This window comes from Rhincodon typus, unplaced genomic scaffold (genome assembly GCF_021869965.1).
Source record: "Rhincodon typus isolate 14 unplaced genomic scaffold, sRhiTyp1.1 hic_rhity00003007, whole genome shotgun sequence".
Classification (NCBI taxonomy): Eukaryota; Metazoa; Chordata; class Chondrichthyes; order Orectolobiformes; family Rhincodontidae; genus Rhincodon; species Rhincodon typus.
Window position 1 is genome coordinate 156 of NW_025968645.1, and position 22,162 is coordinate 22,317.

The 22,162-nt window shown below is 39.3% G+C and overlaps 1 protein-coding gene across 1 annotated transcript; it reads left to right on the forward strand.

Annotated features, from left to right (window-relative positions):
• Positions 1 to 386: 386 nt before the first annotated feature.
• LOC125481668 (intermembrane lipid transfer protein VPS13C-like) lies at positions 387 to 19,544 on the forward strand (the record flags this gene model as incomplete). The annotated part of the gene is made up of 9 exons (XM_048593520.1): positions 387 to 558; positions 3,897 to 3,959; positions 4,037 to 4,169; positions 4,992 to 5,086; positions 8,120 to 8,262; positions 9,187 to 9,379; positions 13,608 to 13,722; positions 13,859 to 13,995; positions 19,398 to 19,544. Coding segments are annotated over 9 exons (1,198 nt in total), but the record flags the coding sequence as incomplete, so codon positions are not given.
• Positions 19,545 to 22,162: the final 2,618 nt, after the last annotated feature.

Sequence of the window (22,162 nt, forward strand, 5' to 3'; positions counted from 1 at the left end):
TGCAAGTAATTAAGCTAATTCATGACTGATGAAATTAGACATCTAATTTTTGAGTTATTCCTGTTTCATTTAACTGGAAAACAGAGTACTCACTAACCTGAGGGGACTGACGTACATTGGTTTTAACAGCTCATCTAAACGATTGTGCCACTGGAGGTGCAGCGCTGTTGGTTGGTGTCTGTGCTCGTGTGTAGTATGCAAGAAAAATATCCCTCCTCCTTGCTCAATGCAGTTAGAGAAATGCCATTTTGGTTAGAAAAACCATTTGTACAAGAATCCATTTTGGAATGCTGTTACCATTTCCTTTGATTCTCAGTTTTCTTTGGCACTTTTACCAGGGTAATATAATTTTCTTGCCCATGATTTGCTAACTTTTCTTGCCCAAGGTGGAAATATGCAATTGCAGGAATTCTGCAAGTTCATGTCCGAAGAAAATACCGCATGTGGTCCTGGGACAACATTAAAAGTCACAGACAAAATCTGAAGGCTTACAAAGTGGCTTATAAAAGCAAACTGACACAGACTAAGCTTTCTGAAGAAGCACTGAAACAACTTCAGGTAAAGCTAATTTTTAAAACGATTTGAACATTGTCAGGAGGATGATGGCTGATTTGGTATTAACTCTTATTTTTTTGCCTGCACACCCGTCATTGTAGACTCTGTTGTGGATCAAAAATCTGTGCAACGAAGCCTCTATCCATTTTTACGATGAGCAAGCCAGAAATCTATAACTGTTAACAAGTATGAAAGGGTTCTAAGAATTGCTAGGTAGAAACATTCAGTTATACACAGCAATAGGGTAGAAGCTTATTGCAAGGTTTTCACTGGATCCCTCGGGACCATGTGGGGTCACTAAAGAGTCCAAAGGTTACAGTAAGTTGGAGAAAGGAACTGACAGAAGTAGACTCCAAGTTAGGAATGCTTCAGTCAGCTGTACTGCTGGGAAGGCAGTCAGGCGTAATTGAATTTCTCTGTGGCGTTAGAACTCGAGGAGAAGTCCTGGGAATTAGTGGACAGCTAAATGTTGGAGCCAGGACTTGAGTAGTCCGAAGGAGCTGAGAAAGTGGGAAGGTTGCTGGCTCTGTTGGGGGAAGCAGTGAGGAGCTTAGAAGAAGCCTGCAAGCATCTGGTGCAGCTGAGACTTTGGTGATTGAAAAACTCATAAACAATATTTGCTTGATACAACTGAACTAGGTTGGAGCTCAGAAATAAACCCAGGAGTGGCTGTAGTTTGAGAAAGCTAGATGTTGGTAGAAAGCTACAGTTGTGCTTGTGAGCAAGTACAGGAGGGTGGTTTTTCAAAGTCTGGAGGGTGTGGACTGTGGAAAGGAGGGCGATTGACCTGAACCAGAGCAGTTGCTGAGGCAGTGCATGATGGAATAGCTCTTGAGTAAGTTTTTCGAGGCCAGATTGGCAAAAATGAAGAATTGTTATCCCTTGTGAAATTTGGTGACATTTGATGGCCTATCATGCCATTTTAATGAGTGGTGAGAATTGCTGAGAAATCTATGGGATTGGGTTTGATCTCATTTGCTATGTGTGCTTTAGGATGTTTGACCACAATCCATTATTGCTTTGCCACATGTTAAATCTGGGTGTTAGAAGTAAGTTGTACAGTAGTTTAGTAGATTACAGCACTACAAACTAATACAGAGTAAAGTTAATATTTGTTCAAAACTATGAAATCTTGTGGCTTTATTCTCTCAATAATTCCTTGGATCTCACTGTTTGATCACTCTTTTTAAAAAAAGAAAAAAAAGTTACTGGCCCCTAGTCAGATTGTAGCATTAATTTGGCAGTTGGGATCATGACATCTATCAGTCCCTAGTGCCCTGTGTGAAAGAGAAATGAAAAAAATAAGGAAAATAAACTTCACTTCCTTAGCCCACCAAATTCCTGGGATTCATAAGAGATTATTTTCAAGATCAGTAGCGTTGAGAAACCAAATAGAGAACACAATTCTTAGATCTAGTATCATGCAGTGGTAAGGGTCTGGTTGTTAATATTATTGTAAAGAAACCTTTAAGAAAGAGTGACCACAATATGCTAGAATTTTACATTTGGTTTGAACATGATGTGGTTCAATCTAACATTCAGGTCTTGAATCTAAAGGAAACTGTGTGAAGGTAAAAAAAAAAAAAACCCAAAAGAACTGTGAATGCTGTAAATCAGAAACAAAAACAGAAGTTGCTGGAAAAGCTCAGCAGATCTGGTAGCATGTGAAGAGAAATCTGTTAATGTTTCGGGTCTGGTGACCCTCAATGGTGCTGAGGAAGGGCCACCAGACCCGAAACATTAACTCTGATTTCTGTTCACAGATGCTGCCAGACCTGCTGAGCTTTTCCAGCAATTTCTGAAGGCAAAAGAGGCAGGTTGGCTGTGGGAGGTTGGAAAACTACATTAAAATGTATGAGATAATGGCTATCAATTCAAAAATTATCAAATTGGGATTGCAACGACAATACAAAGGCCTGATAGGGAAAGTGATTACACTTTGGCAAATAAGAAATAAAAAATATTGTGATAGATCACAGACTTGTCAAGTTGCCACAGGACTTGCCATAAAGTTGTAAACATGAGGATTGGGAGCATTTTAGAATTCAGCATACAAAGGGTGAGAAACTAAAAGAAATGGACCATACGTTTTGCAAGTGTTTTTTTTTTTTTCTTTTTTCATTCTGGGGATGAACGGCATTGCTGGCTGGGCCAGCATTTATTACCCATCCCTAATTGCCCAGAGGACAGTTAAGAGTCAACCATATTGCTGTGGGTCTGGAGTCACAAGTAGGCCAGACCAGATAAGGATGGCAGTTTCCTTCCCTAAAGGACGTTAATGAACCAGACGGGTTTTTCTGACAATTAGCAGTGCATTCACAGTCATTGTTAGATTCTTAATTCCAGATATTTATTGAATTCAAATTCCACCATCTACCATGGCGGGATTTGAACCAGGTTCCCGAGAATGTTATCTGGGTCTCCGGGTTAACAGTCAGCGATAACACCACTCGGCCATCGCCTCTCCTTGTAAACCAGCAAGAAGCATGAATCCCCTGAACGTGATGCTTTACTTCCCCAGGCTTTGAAAGGGTTGACTGCAAGGGTAGTGGATGCATTGATGGCTATCTTCTAAAAGTGTATAGATTCTGGAATTGTTCCTGTAGATTGGAAGGCGATGTTTCCAATTTATAAGAAAAAGAGAGTGTAAACTGAGAATGACAGTCCTGTTAGCTGACATCAGGGGCAGAGAAGGTGTTGGAAACTAATGTAAAGGGTGTGATAACTGGACACTAGTAAATAATGGTAGAACTGTTAGAGCTTTTGTACATGCAGGTAAATAAGCAGGAAGCGGTGAATGTGGTATATTTGGATTTTCAGAAGGCTTTTGATGAAGATCCATGTAGGTTAGTAAATAGAATGAGAGAACCTTTCTCTTTGTTTACTCTGTTAAGCTCTTTGATAATCTTAAGATTTCAATCACTCACCTGAGAGAATTGAGAAAAAGAGTCATTTTGATGGTTCAATTTTTATTGTTAGTTATAATCTTAAGTTCTGGTATTAACTATCAAACCTTGCTGGTATCTTCCTCAATGGTACTATATACTTTTTATAATATTGAGACCAGAACACGTCATAGTTGTTGTAACTTAGGCATATGCAATACCTAATTTGTATATGCACAATCTCCAAGACAATATTAAGTAAAATGCCAACATATTCTGTTTGTTTGTGGTGGTGTTTGAGGGATGAATGTGAGGTACTGCATGAGGAGGACTCCCCAGTTCTTCAGAAGTTCCTTCACATTCAGCAAGAACTTATCATTATATCTTAAAATGGTCTGTTGCTTTAACTTGCATTTCTTATTGTGTATTTATCAAATTATCTTGTATTCTTCTCAGAACCTGGAAAAATCACTGGATATTTTCAACATCACATTAGCAAGACAACAGGCACATGTGGAGGTAACTGTGATTGTAAAGTTTTGAGTGATTATTCTAGACTTTAATGTCCTACTCACAATTTTTTCTTTTGTTCCCAGGTGATTAGATCAGGACATAAGATGCTGGGGAAGAAGGGATCAGAGAAGCAGAGTGGGGGCTGGTTCCGTGGATTCTGGGGAAGAAAAGAATCCAAGAAAAAGGGTGAAGAGGAAGATAAATCAGTCCCAGAAAGTTAGTGAAAAATCCATTAGAAACGTTTATAAAAGTGATATACCGTATATACTAATAATTGACAAAAGTACAGAACATGCAGGAAATACTCAGCCATGCTTGCACCGTTTGTAGAGAGAAAAATAGGTCGTACCAGGACCCTGATGAATAGTAGTCATCTCAAAACAATAACTCTTATTCTCCCTCATGAAGTTCTGTATGGAGTGTTTGTTTTGTCGTCGCTGTGAGGTTATGCAAGCACACCACTGAAACCAGCTGACCCAATCATTTTGCAGCCTTCCAAGCAGTCCATTATAGAGCCAAGCAACTTGTCAGACTTGGACTGCTGTAGGGTAAAGAAATCCACTTCCATCCTCCTTTTTCACTTTTGACTTCTCAGTGCAGGTACATTTCAAAATTTGTCTTGTACATGATGAGGGGCATTGTTAAGGATCAGCTGCTCTTTGTGTCAGGTACTGGATTAGGCTGTGGATCTGGAAAGACATGCTGATCTTATTTTTATTATTAAACCCTTCACTAAAGTAACTAACACCCATTTGCTTGTTTGAAATCCAAACTAGCATTAATTTAAAATTTTTATATAAAAATCCCTCATTTTATCACATAAAAGGAAAGTTGGTGTTTATTTGCAAAAGTAGCTGCTCTATGAATGCTTAAGAATCTGAGGACTTGATTGACACTGACACTGTATAACATGCTAAATGTGTATTACTTATCAATGTTTCTCTGTTACAGAATTTTAGTTTGGAGTCTCAGATGTTTTCAGTATTCTTCATATGCCTCAGAATTTGCTCATATTTCTTTATGGTTGGATTTAACCAGGTATTAATGACCTCATGACTGCTGAAGAAAAGACCAAATTGTACACTGCTATTGGATATAGTGAGAGCTCCCACAACTTGACCTTGCCCAAAGAGGTGCCTAATTTTCTTAATCATTGTAACAAAATAGTATGTTGGTAAATTCTGAATAACAGCTGATTAGCTATCCCACCTTGTCAGAATAGAAACGATACTTGAAGGGTTTCTCTGGTCTGTGATTTCTGAGATCTCGATAGCATAGACTGGTTTGTGAAATTGTGACTTAATCTTAATTGGTCAATGAAATGTTGTATTGATCCCAACTATTTGTAACAAAATTCAGCATTTTTTTCAGTCAATTTTTTTTAAACAAACTCTCTTGTTCACCACATACCTTCCTCCCTCAACTATGGAATCATTGATATCCTAAAGTCTTAAACGGGCAAACCCCCCCACCCCATTCCACTTTGTAAACCCTTTGTGACTAACCACTCCCGTTTCAATCTAATATTGGTTTTCTCGGTCCAGTGATTAACTACAAACTGATTTAGTTCAATTGTGGTCTCTCCCCGAGCCCTGCCACTGATTTCTCGGTATTTGACCTTTCAACACCAAGCACTCCTTCCCCCTTTCTGCTTGACGTCTGTCCCCTGCTTAGACTACCTAGTGCTCAGCTTAACTTATCTTCCTTCCCATGTCCCTCAGTCATCCCTTTTATATTTTGGAATTTTGGGGAATACAAATGTACTTCATATAATCTCTCCTCTGACATAACCTTTGGTTTCCAAGTTTCATTTCAGCAAACTTATTCAGCATTGCATCAGAGACCAAGAGATGATTTGGTGCCCAGTATTGCTGTAGGTACTTCAGGTGTGAGGTTAATTAGGGCTTTGTGTAATTGAAGCATGGCTTTCTGCACTATTGTATTCTCTTCCTTGAGATAGAAAGACAAGCATTCCATCAGCCTTTTTGGTTATCTTTTCTGATTACTCATTTTAATTGTCCATGCACCTGATTGATTTATTGTTGTAACATATACTGAGATACAGTAAGAAGTGTTGTTTTGCGTGCTATGCAGGCAGATCGTATTATATAAAGTGCGTCACGATAACAGAAGAGTGCAAAATACTGTTACAGCCACAAAGAAGGTGCAGAGCGGGACAAATCAGAATTAACATTTGAGAGGTCTGTTCAAAAGTCTGAAAACAGTGAGGAAGAAGCTGTTCTTGAATTTGTTCATATGTATATTCAAACTTTTATATCTTCTGCCTGATGGAAGAAAGTATAACCAGAATGGGAGGGATCTTTGATTTAGGCCCTCAAGTCTCTTATGAACTTCTGTTGTTTTCAGTTTTTCAGAATTTAGAAAGTTGTTTTTTCCCTTTTTAATTCCAAAGTGGATGAGATTGCATTTGCAAACATTGAACTCCCTTTGTCAGAGTTTTCATTCATAGTCCACTCACTGAAATTCTTCAGTAAACCAGTGGTGATGGGTCCACTTTTATTTGTCATTTACAGAAATGATTTGGATGAGAATGTAAGAGGCATAGTTAGTAAGTTTGCGGATGACGCCAAAATTGGTGGTATAGTAGGCAGTGAAGAAGGTTAACTAAGATTACAAATTAACTGCGACCGTTTGGGTCAGGTGGGCTGAGGACTGGCAGATGGAGTTTAATTTGGTTAAATGCGAGATATTGCATTTTGGTAAAACAAAGGCAGGATTTATACAATTAATGTTAGGGCCTTGGGTAGTGTTGTTGTAGAACAGAAGGACCGAGAGTTAAGGTACGTAATTCTTTGAAGTTTGTGTCACAGGTAGACAGGGTGTTAAGGTGTTTAGCACACTTGCTTCATTGCTCAGACCTTTGAGTATTGGATTTGCGATATTATGTTGATGTTGTACAGGACATTCGTGAGGCCTCTTCAGGAGTACTATGTGTAGTTCTAGTCGCTGTGTTACAGGAAGGATGTTATTCAACTGGAATAGGTTCAAAAAAGATTTACCAGGATGTTGCCGGGAATGGAGAGTTTGAATTATAAAAATAGGATGGATAGGCTGCGACTTGTTTCCCTGGAATGTAGGAGGTTGAGGGATGATTTTATAGATATTTATAAAATCATGAGGGTATTGATAAGGTGAAAAGCAAACATTGTATTCCTAAGATGGGGAAGTTCAAAACTGGGGACATGTTTTAGGGTGAGAGGAGAAAGATTTTAAAAAGGACAAGGGACAACTTCTTTGCAGAGTGGCTCATATGTGAAATGAGCTTCCAGAGGAAATGGTGGATGCAGGTACAGTTATAACAATTAAATGATATTTATATAAGTACAAATCCATTTTGGTTCACTGAAATTTCAAGGTGGTAATTTATCCTGTCCTTACATGGAGAATCCACCAACTGATTAACAGCAGATGTTATGCTAACTGGCCTATAGTTTTCCTTCTTTACTTTGCCTTTCTTAAATAACTAAATAATGTGCGCAAATTTTTAGTTGAAAGAACAGTTGCCAAATTAAGAGAACTTTGGAAAGTGAAAGTTAGGATAATTTTCTAACCTCCTTCCTTTAACCCCTGGGATGTTCCTGGTGGTTGGTCACACTTCTGTGTCATTATTTATTTGCATTAGTTTTGGTCAGTTTCTGAACCTGATAGAATCTTTGTTTCATTCGCATATCTGGCATGTTGACTTCAACATGTTTGCCACTTCCTCCTTCCACCGACAAGAGTCAGTTTTTAAGAGAATGACTAATCTTGTTTCCAAAATGTAAGTGTTGAACTCTTCACTGTCCTCTGTATACTTCCCAATAGACAGGATCTGTGTTTTTTCATTTGCATTTTTGTGTGCTTTTTGTTTATTGTTGTCTCTGGCACATCTACATTTCTTAAACAAAAAAGCCAGAACTTTTGCCCTATGAAATCCCAATGTTTAAATATTTGTACGGTAAAGCTACAGGAAGAGGCAATAGAAACAAAAGTTTTACCATTTTGAGTGGTATCATCTAGTTGAAATTTGGTCAATATCACGTTCCAACAATAGTGTGCTTCCTGTCATAACATAGAGCTTCTTCACTTTGGTTCGTGGTGAGTCAAAATAGTTTAGGTTGAAGTTGAAAAGATCTCATTACCTGTTATTATTGATATCCTTGCAGTATGTTGCAAATGTGATTAGCTTCAAGTTGGTTGCTACCTCCATCACAATCCGAGAGGAACCCAATGTTCCAGAGATACTGAACGTGCAGATGATTGATCTGAGTACAAGTGTGTTTCAGCGTCCTGGAGCCAAAGGTCTTAAGTAAGGGTTTTATTTCTCATTGCTGTGTGAAGTAAATAAATTGTTGTGTGGTGCTGTGATTTTTTCATTATTAAACATCTATGCCATACAAGTTCCTGTTAAGTGGAGATGCTTTCACTTTGCTTTGGGAGGAGGAACTTTTTGTTTCCTGTTAGGCAAATAACGCCACATTGTGTCTTCTGAGCAGAAAGTTTAAAAGCTCTCCAGTGATTTTAAAGATGAATCATTGCCAATCCTTTTAATCTTCAAAGAGCTGTAATTTGAAATGTTGATGTAATATTACTAGATTCTTTCTTTCTGCAGTATCCTTTTGTTAGTGCACATTTGGAAGGCGCCTTGGCTCAGAAGCAGCATAGCTCTGAAACAGTTGCACATCCTTGGGTTTTATGTGTGTTCTGTTGATCTATTTTATGTTATGACTTGGAACCTTTCTGCTACCACGGGAGTGCCATTACAAATGGGCAAAGAGTTTTGATCCTAAGAGGGCAACTTGATCTAATGCCAGATCAAGTTGATCTTTCCAGTGGGAATCCCTGGAGTTGTTGAGGTTGTTGTAATAGTTACGCTTACAGGTTTCAACCCTTTGAAAAGTAGCGCTCTCCCTGTGAAAGGGATACAAGTCTGAGAGGTATAAATAAATGTCAGTTTTCTTGTGGGCTGGTTTTCTCTTGCAATTAGTCAAAAATTGGCAGCATATTAGTTAGCTACTTACTTGATTGGTACAGCTGGGCTTTGCTGTATTAATTCTGAATGGCAGAGGTAGTTGGCTAAGGCTGGGCTGTCAATTTGACTGCCACTGGAGTACAGATAAATAATGCAGCCGCCGTTGCTTTTGGCAGAACCTCACTGAGCGCACTTCAGCTATGTCTGACCTGCCATATTGGCAGCCAATTAAACTAATCATACTTGTGTCCCCTTTTGCAGGGTAGAGGCTAGACTGGAGCACTGGTATGTTACAGGTTTGAAGCAACAGAATACAGTTCCATCTCTCATGGCTTCTGTTGGAGGAACAGAGTCGTCTTTGCTGAGTGTGTGTTTTGAGATTAATCCAGAGGAAAGCAAAGCAGATCAGCTTCTAAGCGTCCAGTCCCAACCCGTGGAGCTGATTTATGATGCTGTAAGTATTGATTCTAATGCAAGAGGAAGTTATTTTTTCAATTGAAACGAAGATGGGTTCATGTAGCCCCTTTCACATCCAAAGCTTTTAAGTTTTGTTTTTGAAATGTACTGTCAGAAGATGTGACATTTAATTTACGGAGGACATAAATGACCAGTTAATGTTTTTGATTTTGATTTCTAGGGCAGCATGGTGGCTCAGTGGTTAGCACTGTTGCCTCACAGCGTCAGGGACCCAGGTTCGATTCCAGCCTTGGGTGATTGTGTGGTGTTTGCACGCTCTCCCTGTGTCTATGTGGGTTTCTTCCCACAGTCCAAAGACGTACAGGTTAGGTGGATGACGAGGCTAAATTGCCCAAAGTTTTCAGGGATGTGTAGGTTAGGTGCATTAGCCATGACAAATGCATGGTTATAGGGACAGGGTAGGAGGATGGGTCTGGGTGGGATGTGCTTCGCATGGTTGGTGTGGACTTGCTGGCTTGTTTCCACGCTGTGGGATTCTATATTAATGAGGAAAAAACCCCAGGGTTTAAGAAACTAGAAGAACTCTCCTGTTCTAGTTTGGATAATTGGACAACGCAGGTTGGGTTGAACATCTCATTTGAAAGCCTGCACTTTCAGTATATGATATCACATTGTCCAGTGCTGCACTGAAGTGTCAACCGAGACTATGGGCTTGAAACCACAGCTTTCCTAACTTGTTTTAGTTGTGCTATCACAACCTAAGCTTAATGCATTGAGCTTGAGAAGCAAAAATATTTCCTCTGATGGTGCAGACTTCTGTTCTTTGTTCATTTGACATTCTAACTGTTAAGATTTTTGTCTATTTCTCACTTGGAAATAGATCCAAACCATCAATTATCATGTTAGGGTCCTTCTAATCATTCCTTGCATGTTGCATTCAGCATTAAAATACAGCAGCATCCTCCCATGCATATACTGTCATTTCCATTTCCTTTTTTTGGTTTCACTCTTAACCACGTGATTGGCTGGATTTGTGAAAGGCTGGCCGTGTTTGATTAATCTAGTTGAAACTTTTTGAGGAAGTCACTAACATGACAAGTGAGGGAATCTGTTGATTTAATTTACATGGATTTCTAGGAAATACTTGATTAGGTTCTGCATAAAAGATTATAAAAGCATAACGAATCAGAGACCGTCTTTCAGTTATGCGTTGTTAATAGGTGGTGTGGGCGTGGGAGGTTAAGTGTAGAGATTAAGGGTATTTAATGAGACTACCAATGTTGCTTAATGAAGTATATGAGGACATCAGATTGTTAATATGTATGTCAATGACACGGCTCACGGCAAGTTGTACATCCAAGTTTACAGAATTGGGAGATAGTTAAGCTGTGTAAATGGAAGCAGGAAATTACCATGTAACATTGATAGTTTGAACTACTTTTGTCCACTTCATGTAGAGAAGTATGAAGTATGGATCCAAAAAAAAATTATTTGGAATATATCCTAAATGGTGAGAGATTGGGAACAGTGTTGGATCTGAGGGATTTTAGTGTCCAGGTTTGTAAATTACTGAAAGCTAGCACACTGATGTGAAAAGTCATTGAAAAGGCTAATGGCATGTTGGCCTTTATTTCAGCGAGGTTGAACTTCAGAAGTGATGAATTGGTCAGATCCCCTGTGGAGTTTTGCATTCAATTTTGGGAATTGCATCTCCAGAAAAGGTACATTGGACTTAAATTAACAGCACAGATATCAACAGTATGCTGCCAGAATTTAACGGATTCAATTATGCAGATAGATGACATAAACATCAAATTTGAGTTCCTGTCACCTCAGCAGATTGAGGGATGATTTTACTAATGTTTAAAATGTGGAAGGAATGCACCGTGGAAACTGTTCTCATGAGGAACTCCAGTGTAGGTCTCTCAAAAAAAATGACATTTCTTAGAAGTGAAGTCAGAACATGGTTATTCACACACAAAATGGTGGAAATGTGGAATGATCTCCCTAACAAGCTGTGTAAACGTAACATTTCAGCTCAACAGTTTTTGTTAGCTCAGAATATCAGTGAATATGGAGCAAAGGCAGGAGCAATTGAGCTGTAAATCAGTCTCAACTTCATGGAATGGTAGAACAGCCTTAAGTGGTTTTCCCAGTTGCTGTCTCAAGGTGAGGTGCTTACAACCTTAAATTGATATTTATTCTGGAGTTGAGCTAACAATATTGTATCATGTCCATTGCAAAGACTGCGAACATGCTTCTATCATTACTGTAATATTACTTGCCTGCCTCCAGCCAACTGCAGGAACCTTCAACCATGCCTTTGTCACCTCTGGAGTCTTTCTGACTTGTTTCGCATCCTCTACCCTTTTACATTTCACGTCATCCAAAACACACTTGTCTGAGTTCTAAACCACATCAAATCCCACTCACGCATTGCCCCTGTCCTTACTGCCATTTGCACCTTTTTTGATACAGCATTTGTCATGCAAACCAATATAATGTATTCCATAATTAGTAGGAATAAGTGGACAATAAAGGAATAGAATAAGTTTACAAGAAATAGGCTAAGAACTTTTTAAAAAGTCTTTCTTGTGATGTGGCTATTGCAGATGAAGCCAGCATTTGGTGCCCATCAATAAATGCTCTTGGATTGAGTGGCTTGCTGGATCATTTCAGGTAAAAGTCAGCCACATTGTTGTGGGTCTGTTGTAACCGATAGGTCAGAGTGGATAAAGAAGGCAGATTTCCTTCTGTGAAAAGGACATTAGTGAACCAGATGGGTTTCTATGATAATCAATGATAGTTTGTAGCAACCACTACTGAATCAAGTTTTATATTCCAGGTCTGTCAATTGGATTCAAATTCCAGTCGTTCAGAACAATTTGGGTTCCTAGCGCATATGTCTGTGCCTTGGGATTAATACTCCAGTGGTTTAACTACTGTGGAAGAATAATTAAAGTGTCAAGAGCAATTAGATGTAGAAAGTAGCTAAAGCTTAGAATTAAAGGTTGGAATGATGGGAAAATAGGTCAAGTAAGTGATATGCGACAAATTGTTGCATATCTGTAGAAAGCTTAAAATTGCTGATTCAATGTTGACCTATAGCTTAAGGCACGTTCTGCTTAAAGATAACATATCAGCAAGTTGTGAAACCACGACGTATGACATTTCATATGACCTGCCTTAAGGGGATGTGATAAACTATTTGGGCTTATCTGCTTGTAACAACTGTCTCAATCTATAATGCCGTGTATAAGTATTGCCTTGTTTTTGTAGTCATCGGAGACTACGGACTTGACCTTTTGTCAGTGTTGGCTCCCTGTGATATCCCGAATAAAACCTCTTTACCTCTAAGTCTAAAGCTCCGGTGTGTGACTAAATTAATATCTTCCAGAACTACCGTAGCACGGTTTCTCCCATGCAGTGAAACCTATCAGGAATATTAGAAGTGCCAGCTTCAAAGTTGGAAAATAATATTTAAAAAGTTGTGTTGGGAGACAGACCCAGAACAATATGTATCTAGTGGTTGTGATGATATACAGCAAACCATTCACACCATATCTGGAATTCTGTATCGTCCTCTTCTTAGTTCAAAAGTAATGTTCACCCCTTGAGGTTACAGCAAATAGCACAAAGAATGATTCCAGATACAAAATTGATGAGCTGAGTTACAAAATAAAAGGAACTCCAAACTATATTCCCTAGAAAAACCGAGAGAACTGCGGATGCTGCAAATCAGAAACAAAAACGGGAATTGCTGGAAAAGCTCAGCAGGTTTACAGAGTTCAACTCTGATTTCTCCCTACAGATGCTGCCAGACCTGCTAAGCTTTTCCAGCAATTCCTGTTTATGTTCAGTAGAACACTGGTTAATAGAAAACCTGACTGAGTTACAGAAAATATGATATCAGTGAAGTGAATTAGAGAATACTTCCATTAAAATAACTGAAAAGTCAAATTAAATTGACATGTACTGGGATTATTTTACCCAGAGAATGATACACATTTAACATCATAGACAAAGTAGATTGAAAGACATGGTGAGTGCTAAGGTTGCAGGTGAATGAAAAACTAGATGAACCAAACGTACAAGAGCGATCATCATTGATAGGGATGAGAAAGTTATTTGGTGTAAGTTTATAATTTATTTAATTTTGTGTTCACTGATTTGTCCTTTCAGAATTTAATTTTTAAATCATGCTCTTGCTCTGTTATAACAGATGTTTTGAAATAAATTTTCTGTATTTCCTTCCCTTTTCCTAGCAAACAATAAATAGTTTGGTGGAGTTTTTTCAGACTAGCCGAGGACTTGATCTTGAGCAGCTGACTTCAGCCACTTTGCTGAAGTTGGAAGAAATCAAAGAAAAGACTGCTACAGGTAAAAGCCTGAAATTTCCAGAAAATGGAAGCTGAGAAACGAACTTCACAATTTATTCTTTTTATATCTAATAATGGCATTTATTTATTTTGACAGTTTCAGTTTTGTGAAAATAAATGCCTGTGTTCTAACTTAGGTCTGTCGTATGTTATTGAAACACGTAAAACGTTTGATCTCCGAATCAACTTTAAACCATCCTACCTTGTGATTCCACAGACTGGTTTTTATGACGTGAATTCAAACTTGTTGATTGTGGATTTTGGAAGTTTGCAGGTATGACGGTTACTGTCAAAGCTTTGTCTTTATAGAGGATTGTTACCTCCAGCTGAATGTTCAGGAATTTTCAGTTTACTCAAGTTGAATCTTTTAATAGCGTATAAACCTGAAGATGTAACTCCAGCAACGCAGTAGACTTACGACTATGGGCAGAACACAGAATCAGGGGCACTTGATAAAATGAGCAGAAAATAGTCCGTAAAATAGAAAACTGGGTAGTTACTGAATGTTAGACTGACCAATGGGGAAATTAAAAGCAGAAAGTATTGGAGAAACTCAGCAGGTCTGGTACTAACTGGCGAGGGAAACTGAATTCATGTTTCAAGCCCAATACAACCATTCTGTTTCTCTCTCCACAGATGCTGCTGGCCTCATTGAGTTTTCCAATACTTTGTTTTTATTTTAGACCCATTGTATTTTACTTTTATAGGAGGTGGGAAGTTACGATCTATACAGTCCTGAGAGCGCGATTATTTACATTTAGGTGCATGATTTGACATTGAAAATTGGGAGTATAGTACCATAATTGAATTGGAGGATGGGTTAATAGTGAGACAAACTGTGACCAAGTATAGGAAAGCATTAACAGAGGTAGAAAATGAATGCAAATGAATTTCAGTGTTAATAATTGTGAAGAGGTGTATTTTGGGATGTGAAAGAGTGAGGTTAAATTGAGTAGTGGTGTGAAGGTATCAAGGGATAGACTTTCACACATTATTGAGAGTAGCTGTGCAGTTAAAGAAGCCATTAGAAACAAAGCCCTCGTTTCATTTATTCTAAGACAAAAGTGATGTTAAATTAATAAAGCCTTGATTAGACAATTGAAAATTGAGACAGAAGCGAAAGTTTTAAAACATTTGTTGACAGAACTTAGGAGTATAACTATCAGGAAGCACTGAATGGCCTGAATCTCTGTCTGGCAAGGAGGAGTTTAAGAAGTGAGAAATTCTGAAATTACAAAGGGGTTCTATAGGATAGACCCAGGAAGATGTTTCTACTCCAGATCGAGGAAGCACAATATCAGAAAGTCTCCAATAAATCCAATGAAGAATTCAGAAAAAAAGAACTTATTTACAATTCATTCTATCAAATTTATGGTACAGAAATGTCTCTTTTGGCCCTGATCATCCATATTAGTGTTTAATTTTCCTAATGTTCGTTCACCGGAGGAATGCCTAAATTAATTGTTCATCCTTAATTGCCCTTAAAGGTGATTGTGAGCTATCTTAAATTGTTGCAATACACGTGGTCAATGTAGTGCCACGTTGCCATTAGATGGGAGCTCCAATTTGGGATGGAGCGTGACCTGAATACACAAATGGTGGCATTCCCATGCATGTTGTTGTTCTTGCTCTACTGGCTAATTGAGGTGAGAGGTTTGGGAGATGCTATTAGAGAATGCTGGTCATAGAACCATACAGCATAGAAACAGACCCTTCGCTCCAACCAGCCCACGCCAACAGTGTTTCCAAACTAGTCCCACCTGCCTGTGCTTGGCCCATATCCCTCCAAATCCTTTTCCTATTCATGAACTTATCCAAATGTCTTTTAAATGTTGTAACCGTACCCGCATCCACCAGGGCGGCATGGTAGATCAGTGGTTAGCACTGCTGCCTCACAGTACCAGAGACCTGGGTTTGATGCTCCGATTGGGCGACTGTCTGTGTGGAGTTTGCACATCTCTCCCTATGTCTGCGTGGGTTTCCTCCCACAATCCAAAGATGTGCAGGTTAGGTGGATTGACCATGCTTAAATGCCCATAGTCTTCAGGGGTGTGCAGGCTAGGTGGATTAGCCATGGGATATGCAGGGTTTCAGGGATAGGCTGGAGGGGTGGGTCTGGATGGGAGTTTGTGTGGACTCGGTGGGCCAAATGGCCTGCTTCCACACTGTAAGGATTCTATTCTATTTTATTTTCTCTGGCTGCCCATTCCACAAATGAACCACTGTCGGTGTAAGCAAAAAAGAAAAGTTGCACTTCATGTCTTTTTTTTAAATCTCTCTCCTCTCACATTAAAAATATGCCCCCTAGTTTTGAACTCCCCCACCCTAGGGAAATGACCCTTGTCATTCACGTTATATAGGTGAGTTGATTGACTCCATCTTGAAGATGATATATACAGCAGCGACAGGACACTGCTCGTGGAGTAGGTGAATGTTTAAGATGTTTTGGGGGTGACAAGCTTTGTGCTGGACTGTTGAGTGCTGTCAGATCTGTAGATATCCAGGCAAGTGTAGAGTATTCCATCACCTTCCTAACTCGTGCCTTACCAAAATTTAACAAGCTTTGGGGAGTTCCCATGTGAATGGTTTCCGGATCAGTTCGGGATCATACACCTGTTTGGGCATTCCCTATTTGGGCATCTCTCAATCCCCGTATCCCATCCATCTCGGGTCGTGAGAGATTTACCATAGCCTCAATATTTGGTCTATCTGATTCTTGGAAATCCAAGATCCTTTTATGGTAGCGTTGATGCTCTCGGACTTGGAAATGGTGCCTATAAGTGGTTCGAGCTGCTTATCTGTGCAGAAGTAGGGGCAAAACCTTTGCTGGATAATGTACAAGTTTAGTGTTGGGTCTGGAACCATGATTCTTATCATGTTATGCTCATGTAACAGTTCCATAAAAATGAGTGGTGTGCTCAGCCATTTCAGCTAAGAATCAACCATACTGCTCCCATGTAGGCTAAACTGGATGAGGATGACTGATTTTCTTCTCTGAAGAGAATAAGTCAATGAGGAGGGATTTTATCACAATTCCACAGTGACATGATTATCATAATACCATGAAACCTAATGGTTGCAGGTTTTTGATTCCAGATAGTTAGTGAGCTGAATTCAAATTTCTCCATGGTGAGAGTTGAACTTGAGTGTTTGGATCACTTGTCCCTTCCTCTCAATTCAGGCTGATAACCTGTAACTAGTGAAATGCTACGGGGATCAATGCTAGGGCAACAATTATTTACAAGCTATTTTAATGACCTGGATTAGAAAAATGAATGATCTTTTAACCAAGTTAGCAGATAATAAAAGAATAGGTGGGAAGCTGAGTGGTGCGGATGACAGAGTCTCAAAGGGAATATTGCAAGGAACCAAAAACATGGCAAATAGAAAGTAACATGGGAAAGTGTGCACTTTGGCTGAAAATTATTTAAATGGAGAAAGACTGCAGAAAGCTACAGCAGAAGAGACTTGGGTGTTCTCGTGTATAAATCACAACAAGTTAGCATATATGTTCAGGTAATTGGAGAAGGTTAATAGAATGTTGGCCTTTATTTTGAAGGGAATGTTATGTATAAAAGTAGGGAACAAAACAACCTGCTGGAGAAGCTCAGCAGGTCTGGCAGTTTGTTTTTGTTTTAGATCTCCAGCATCCATAGTGCTTTGTTTTATAAAAGTAGTGAGGTTGTGCTGAAACTATAGAAGGCACTGGTCAGACCACAATTGGAATACAATGTACGATTTTGAGCACCTTTATCGAGGGAAAGATCTACTGGAGTTGGAGTCAGCCCAGAGAAGGTTCACTCGTCGATAACGAATAATCCTTATCAGGGGAGGTTGAGTAGGTTGGACCTGTATTCATTGCCTCTCATTCTGCTAAACTCCAATCTTACTGAAACAGAAGATTCTTTGGGGGCTTGACAGGGTAGATGCAGAAGGGTGGTTACCCCTTGGAGAGTCTAGGACCAGAGGACACAATCTCCGAATGAGGGGTTGCACATACAGGATAGAAATGAAGAGGAAGATCTTCCCTTAGACGGTAGTGACACTGGAATTCTTCACCATAGTGAGCTGTTGAGACTGGGTCATCAAGTATATTCAAGGCTGAGATAGACCGATTTTAAATCGGTAAGAGTATCGAGAGGCATGTGGCAAAAGGTAGGAACATGGAGTTGAAGACTATCAAATCAGCCATGATGTCACTGAATGGTGGAGCAGACTTGATTGGCTGAATGGCCTCCTTCTGGTCCTAAGTTGTATGGTCTTGTGATTATGAATCCGGTAACTTAGCAGCGCTGCTCACGCCTACTATCTTCTTTTAACTTGACCAGTTTAACAAATCTATTTTAATTCAGACACGTGAGTATGTAGAACTTGTTATCAGGTGGAGTGGTTGAAACAAATTCCTTTCAGGGAAACCTAAATCAGGTAGTGAAGAATAGAGATGTTTTGATTGAGTGAAATGAAATAAGATGGAAGAGAAGACTTGTGTGGGACTTGAAACTGGCATGACTTGTTGAATTGAGTCACAAAATACTGAACCATTTTGTCTGTTTCTGGTTACCACCTGGCATGTAGATTTTACAAAGTGAAGAAATTCAGCTCAACTGTTTGTGCTCCACATAAGCTTTGTTCCATTCCACTGCATCTCATCGCACCAACATATCCTTCCTTTTCTGAAATTTGGTATTAAAAATCTCATCAGTTATGGAAATCATGGATTATCATAAAATCTCCCTCAGCTGTTTATCTGGCTTCCCCTCGAAGACATTCATACTATTCACTGCAACTATACCACATGGTAATAAATTCCACCAAGAACACCTTATAGGTAAAGATGTTTCTCCTGAATCCCCTCTTGGATTTATTAGTTACTCTCTTTTAACATTATGACTCCTTGTTTTGGACTACTTCAAAGGGTAAATGTTAAAATAATGAAAAGTCAGACCTGGCAGATGACACAAGATCCCTGTGGTGCTAACCTCAAGCAGCATCTTTCACTTAGTAGTGTAGAAACTCTGAATAGTTGTGGTAAGACTGAAGACGTCTTTTTTTTAACATCAATATGAGCAGTTCCTTTTCATGATGAAAGTAAGGCACCATAATCTGCATTAATGTGAGAGGTCAACTCGATCAATGAATTGTTGGCCTCTGCTGTGCCACGATGGAAATGACCAAGCAAATATTACGTCCCACCCACAAAAAGAAAGGAAAAATTATCAAAGGCGTCATAAGCTCTCCCACACATTACACTCTGATTCAGAGCAGTTTGGGTAGTGATTTGGAAGCAGGTCTCAGCTGTTTGTAGTACGCAGTATGCGGTATACGGTGATTGAAAAAATGCAGCAACCAGTGTTTGTTTTTTTAATATAAAAAGGTCAATTTCTTAATTTTATTGACAAAATTAGCAGATTTATAATGGCTTCATTAATAAATACTATATTTGAAGTACATTAGAAGTGCCTTAAAACAACTTTTTTCCCCAGATGGAGTTGAGTTTAGTAATCTGTTAATGGAGATGTGTGACCTTCGTTTTGAATCAACAAAAATACAAATTATCTGTTTTATATTCTGTACAGAGCTCAAATCATTACACTGTTTATTGGATTTAGAATATTTTGGATAGTTGGATAGCTACGAATAACAGCTTATCCAAGTCATAAATCTACCTTTCTACAGTTAAACAGCATCAGCCACGATGACCAAAAAGCAACATCACCAAGTTTATCTTTGGAGGAAATTTTGGAACGAGCATACGAAAAATTTGATGTGGAACTCCGAAGTGTTCAGCTTTTGTTCAGCAAGCCAGGTACAGATTTTATCTAAATTCTGAAGAGTCACAGAATTCGAAACATTAACTCTGTTTTCTCTTCACAGATGCAGCCAGATCGGAGTTCTCCAGCAATTTCTTTTTGTCTGTTTCAGGTCTCCAGTACCTCCAGCTCATTGTTTTATTATAGATTCTATCTTGCTCTCTTTAAGTCAGCTTTACCTTTATCCTAACCCCATTTAAGAATCTTTGACCGAGTACTCTCTCAAGCTTTACATGGTTAAGAGACTCTGCTTCAACCAGGCAATTGGGAGATAATATCTGCTGTGGCTCAGTGAATAACACGCTCATTTCTGGATTCTAACTTTGTGTGCTCTAAGTTCCACACCAGAGACCAAAACACATCCTCTAGGCTGACATTGTGTGGTAATGAATGGTGTGATTCCTCTTTGGTAATCTTTGGGGTGAAATGTGAAAGCAAGGCTCTCCCTCGTGAACGTAGATATACCCTGCCATTGTTTTGACGAAGAACAGAATGTTTCATCCCTGTATTATAGCCAGAATTTATTGCTGAATCATAATCACACATTATTATATTGTTGCATTATTGCTGTTTATGGGACCTTTAGTGCATACAAATTGACTGCTGCATTTCCTGTATCTCAGTGCCATAGTCAGTTCATTCATTCACCCTGCTCCCCCCAGGTTTCATTTGTGCAGATTGCAAGAGCCTCAAACCTTTTGGATAATTACAAAGGCTGAGGCTCTTCCACTTGGACCTTCCCAATTCCCTTGGCTTCCTCTTTCTCCTATCCCTGAACTTTGACCAAATCCGACCACCCTATCCTAAGGAGTTGTGACTGGTTCCTACAGCTGAAGTGTCTTGGTAGTTCTCTTCTTCTGTACCTAGGTCTACAGTTAAATGACTGTGCTGATGTTCTATTAGTTACAGCTACCTACTACAGATGTATTTGTTTAGCGCAGCTGCAACACTGGTATCTACCTGACAATGTGAAAAATAGTCCAGTTATGTCCTGCCCACAAAAAGGCAAGACAAATCCAATTTGACTAGTTACTATCTGACTCTGCCTCATTGGTCATTGGCAAAATGATGACGATTTGTTGACAGTGCTGTCAATCGGCACCAACTTAGCAATGGTTTGCACGCTGATGGTCACTTTGGGTTCCACCATAGCCGTTTGGCTCCTGACCTCAATCCAGCCTTGATCCAGACATGGACAGAATAGTTGAATTCTAGATGTGAGGTAATAGTAATTGCCCTTGACATCAGACCACCATTGACTAAGAGTGGCGTCAAGGAGTCTGAATTAATTTAAATTAATGAGTATCAGAAGAAAATCTTTCCAGTCCTAACTAGCAGAAAAAAAGATTGGCCTCCAAAAACGACAACAATCATCTCTAAATGTCTGCAGGAATTCCTCAGGGTAGTATCCTAGAGCCAGCCTTCTTCAGCTGCTTCATCAATGGCCTGCCTTTGTTCATAAGGTCAGAAGTAAGGATGTACCCTGATAATTGCATTATATTGTGACTCCCCAAATATAAAGTAGCATCGCGTACTCCCCATTACCCCTGATGCACCAAAAATCTATCTCAACCTTAAATGTACTCCATGATGAGGCTTTTACAGCCCTCTGAGTTAGAGAATTACAGTAATTCACAACTGACTGAGTAAAGAAATTTCCTTGTGTCTCAGTTCTAAAAGATTGACCCCTTTATCCTGAACCTGTGGTCCTATGTCTAGATTCTACAGCCAGGGTGAACAACCTCTCACTTTTTACCCTATCCAGCCCTTCTAGAGTCTTGTATCTCTCCAGTGAGATCACCACTCATTTTTTTTAAACTCCAGAGACCCCCACAGTTTTTTTCAGCCTATCGTCATAGAGCTATCCTCATATCTCACAGGCAGACTTAGTGAGCCTTCGCTGACCAGAAGGTGTAGAAGCCGGCCATTTCACTTGTATCCGCTGTGCCATTCAGTGATACCGTGGCTGATGTGATGATTCCTGACTCTGCTATGTTTCCCCCATAATCCTTGATTCCCTTACTGATTAAAAATGCATTCAACTTTGAATATACTTAATAATCCAGCCTTGATAGCCCTGTGCAGTAAAGAATTTCACCGGTTCACTCTCCTTAGAAATTTCGCCTCATTGCTGTCTTAAATGAGTGACCCCTAACTCTGGGATGATGCCATTTAGTCATAGACACTTCCAGAAGGGAAAACATCCTGTCTGCATCTACCCTGTCAAACCTCTAAAAATCGTACATGTTTCAATATAGTCTATTCTCATTCTTCTCAATTCAATGAGTTCAATGCAGGTATATCCTTTCTTAATATGGGGACCAAACTGTGTGCACTGTACCAGCTGTGATCTCATCGAAGTTTTCTATAATTGCAGCACTACGTTGTTGTTCTTTTACTCCGGTCCCCTTGCAATAAAGGGCAACATACATTTTACTTTCTTTCTGTGAGTTAATTTTCTATGTTGCTTGTATGAGTGCACCAAAGTCTTTATGAACATCAGGAGTTAGAAGCTTAATGCTTTTTGAAAAATGGAACAAAAACAAAGTGCTGGGAAAGCTCAGCAGGTCTGGCAACGTCTGTCAAGGAGAAAACAGAGTTAACGTTTCGGGTCCGGTGGCCCTTCCTCAG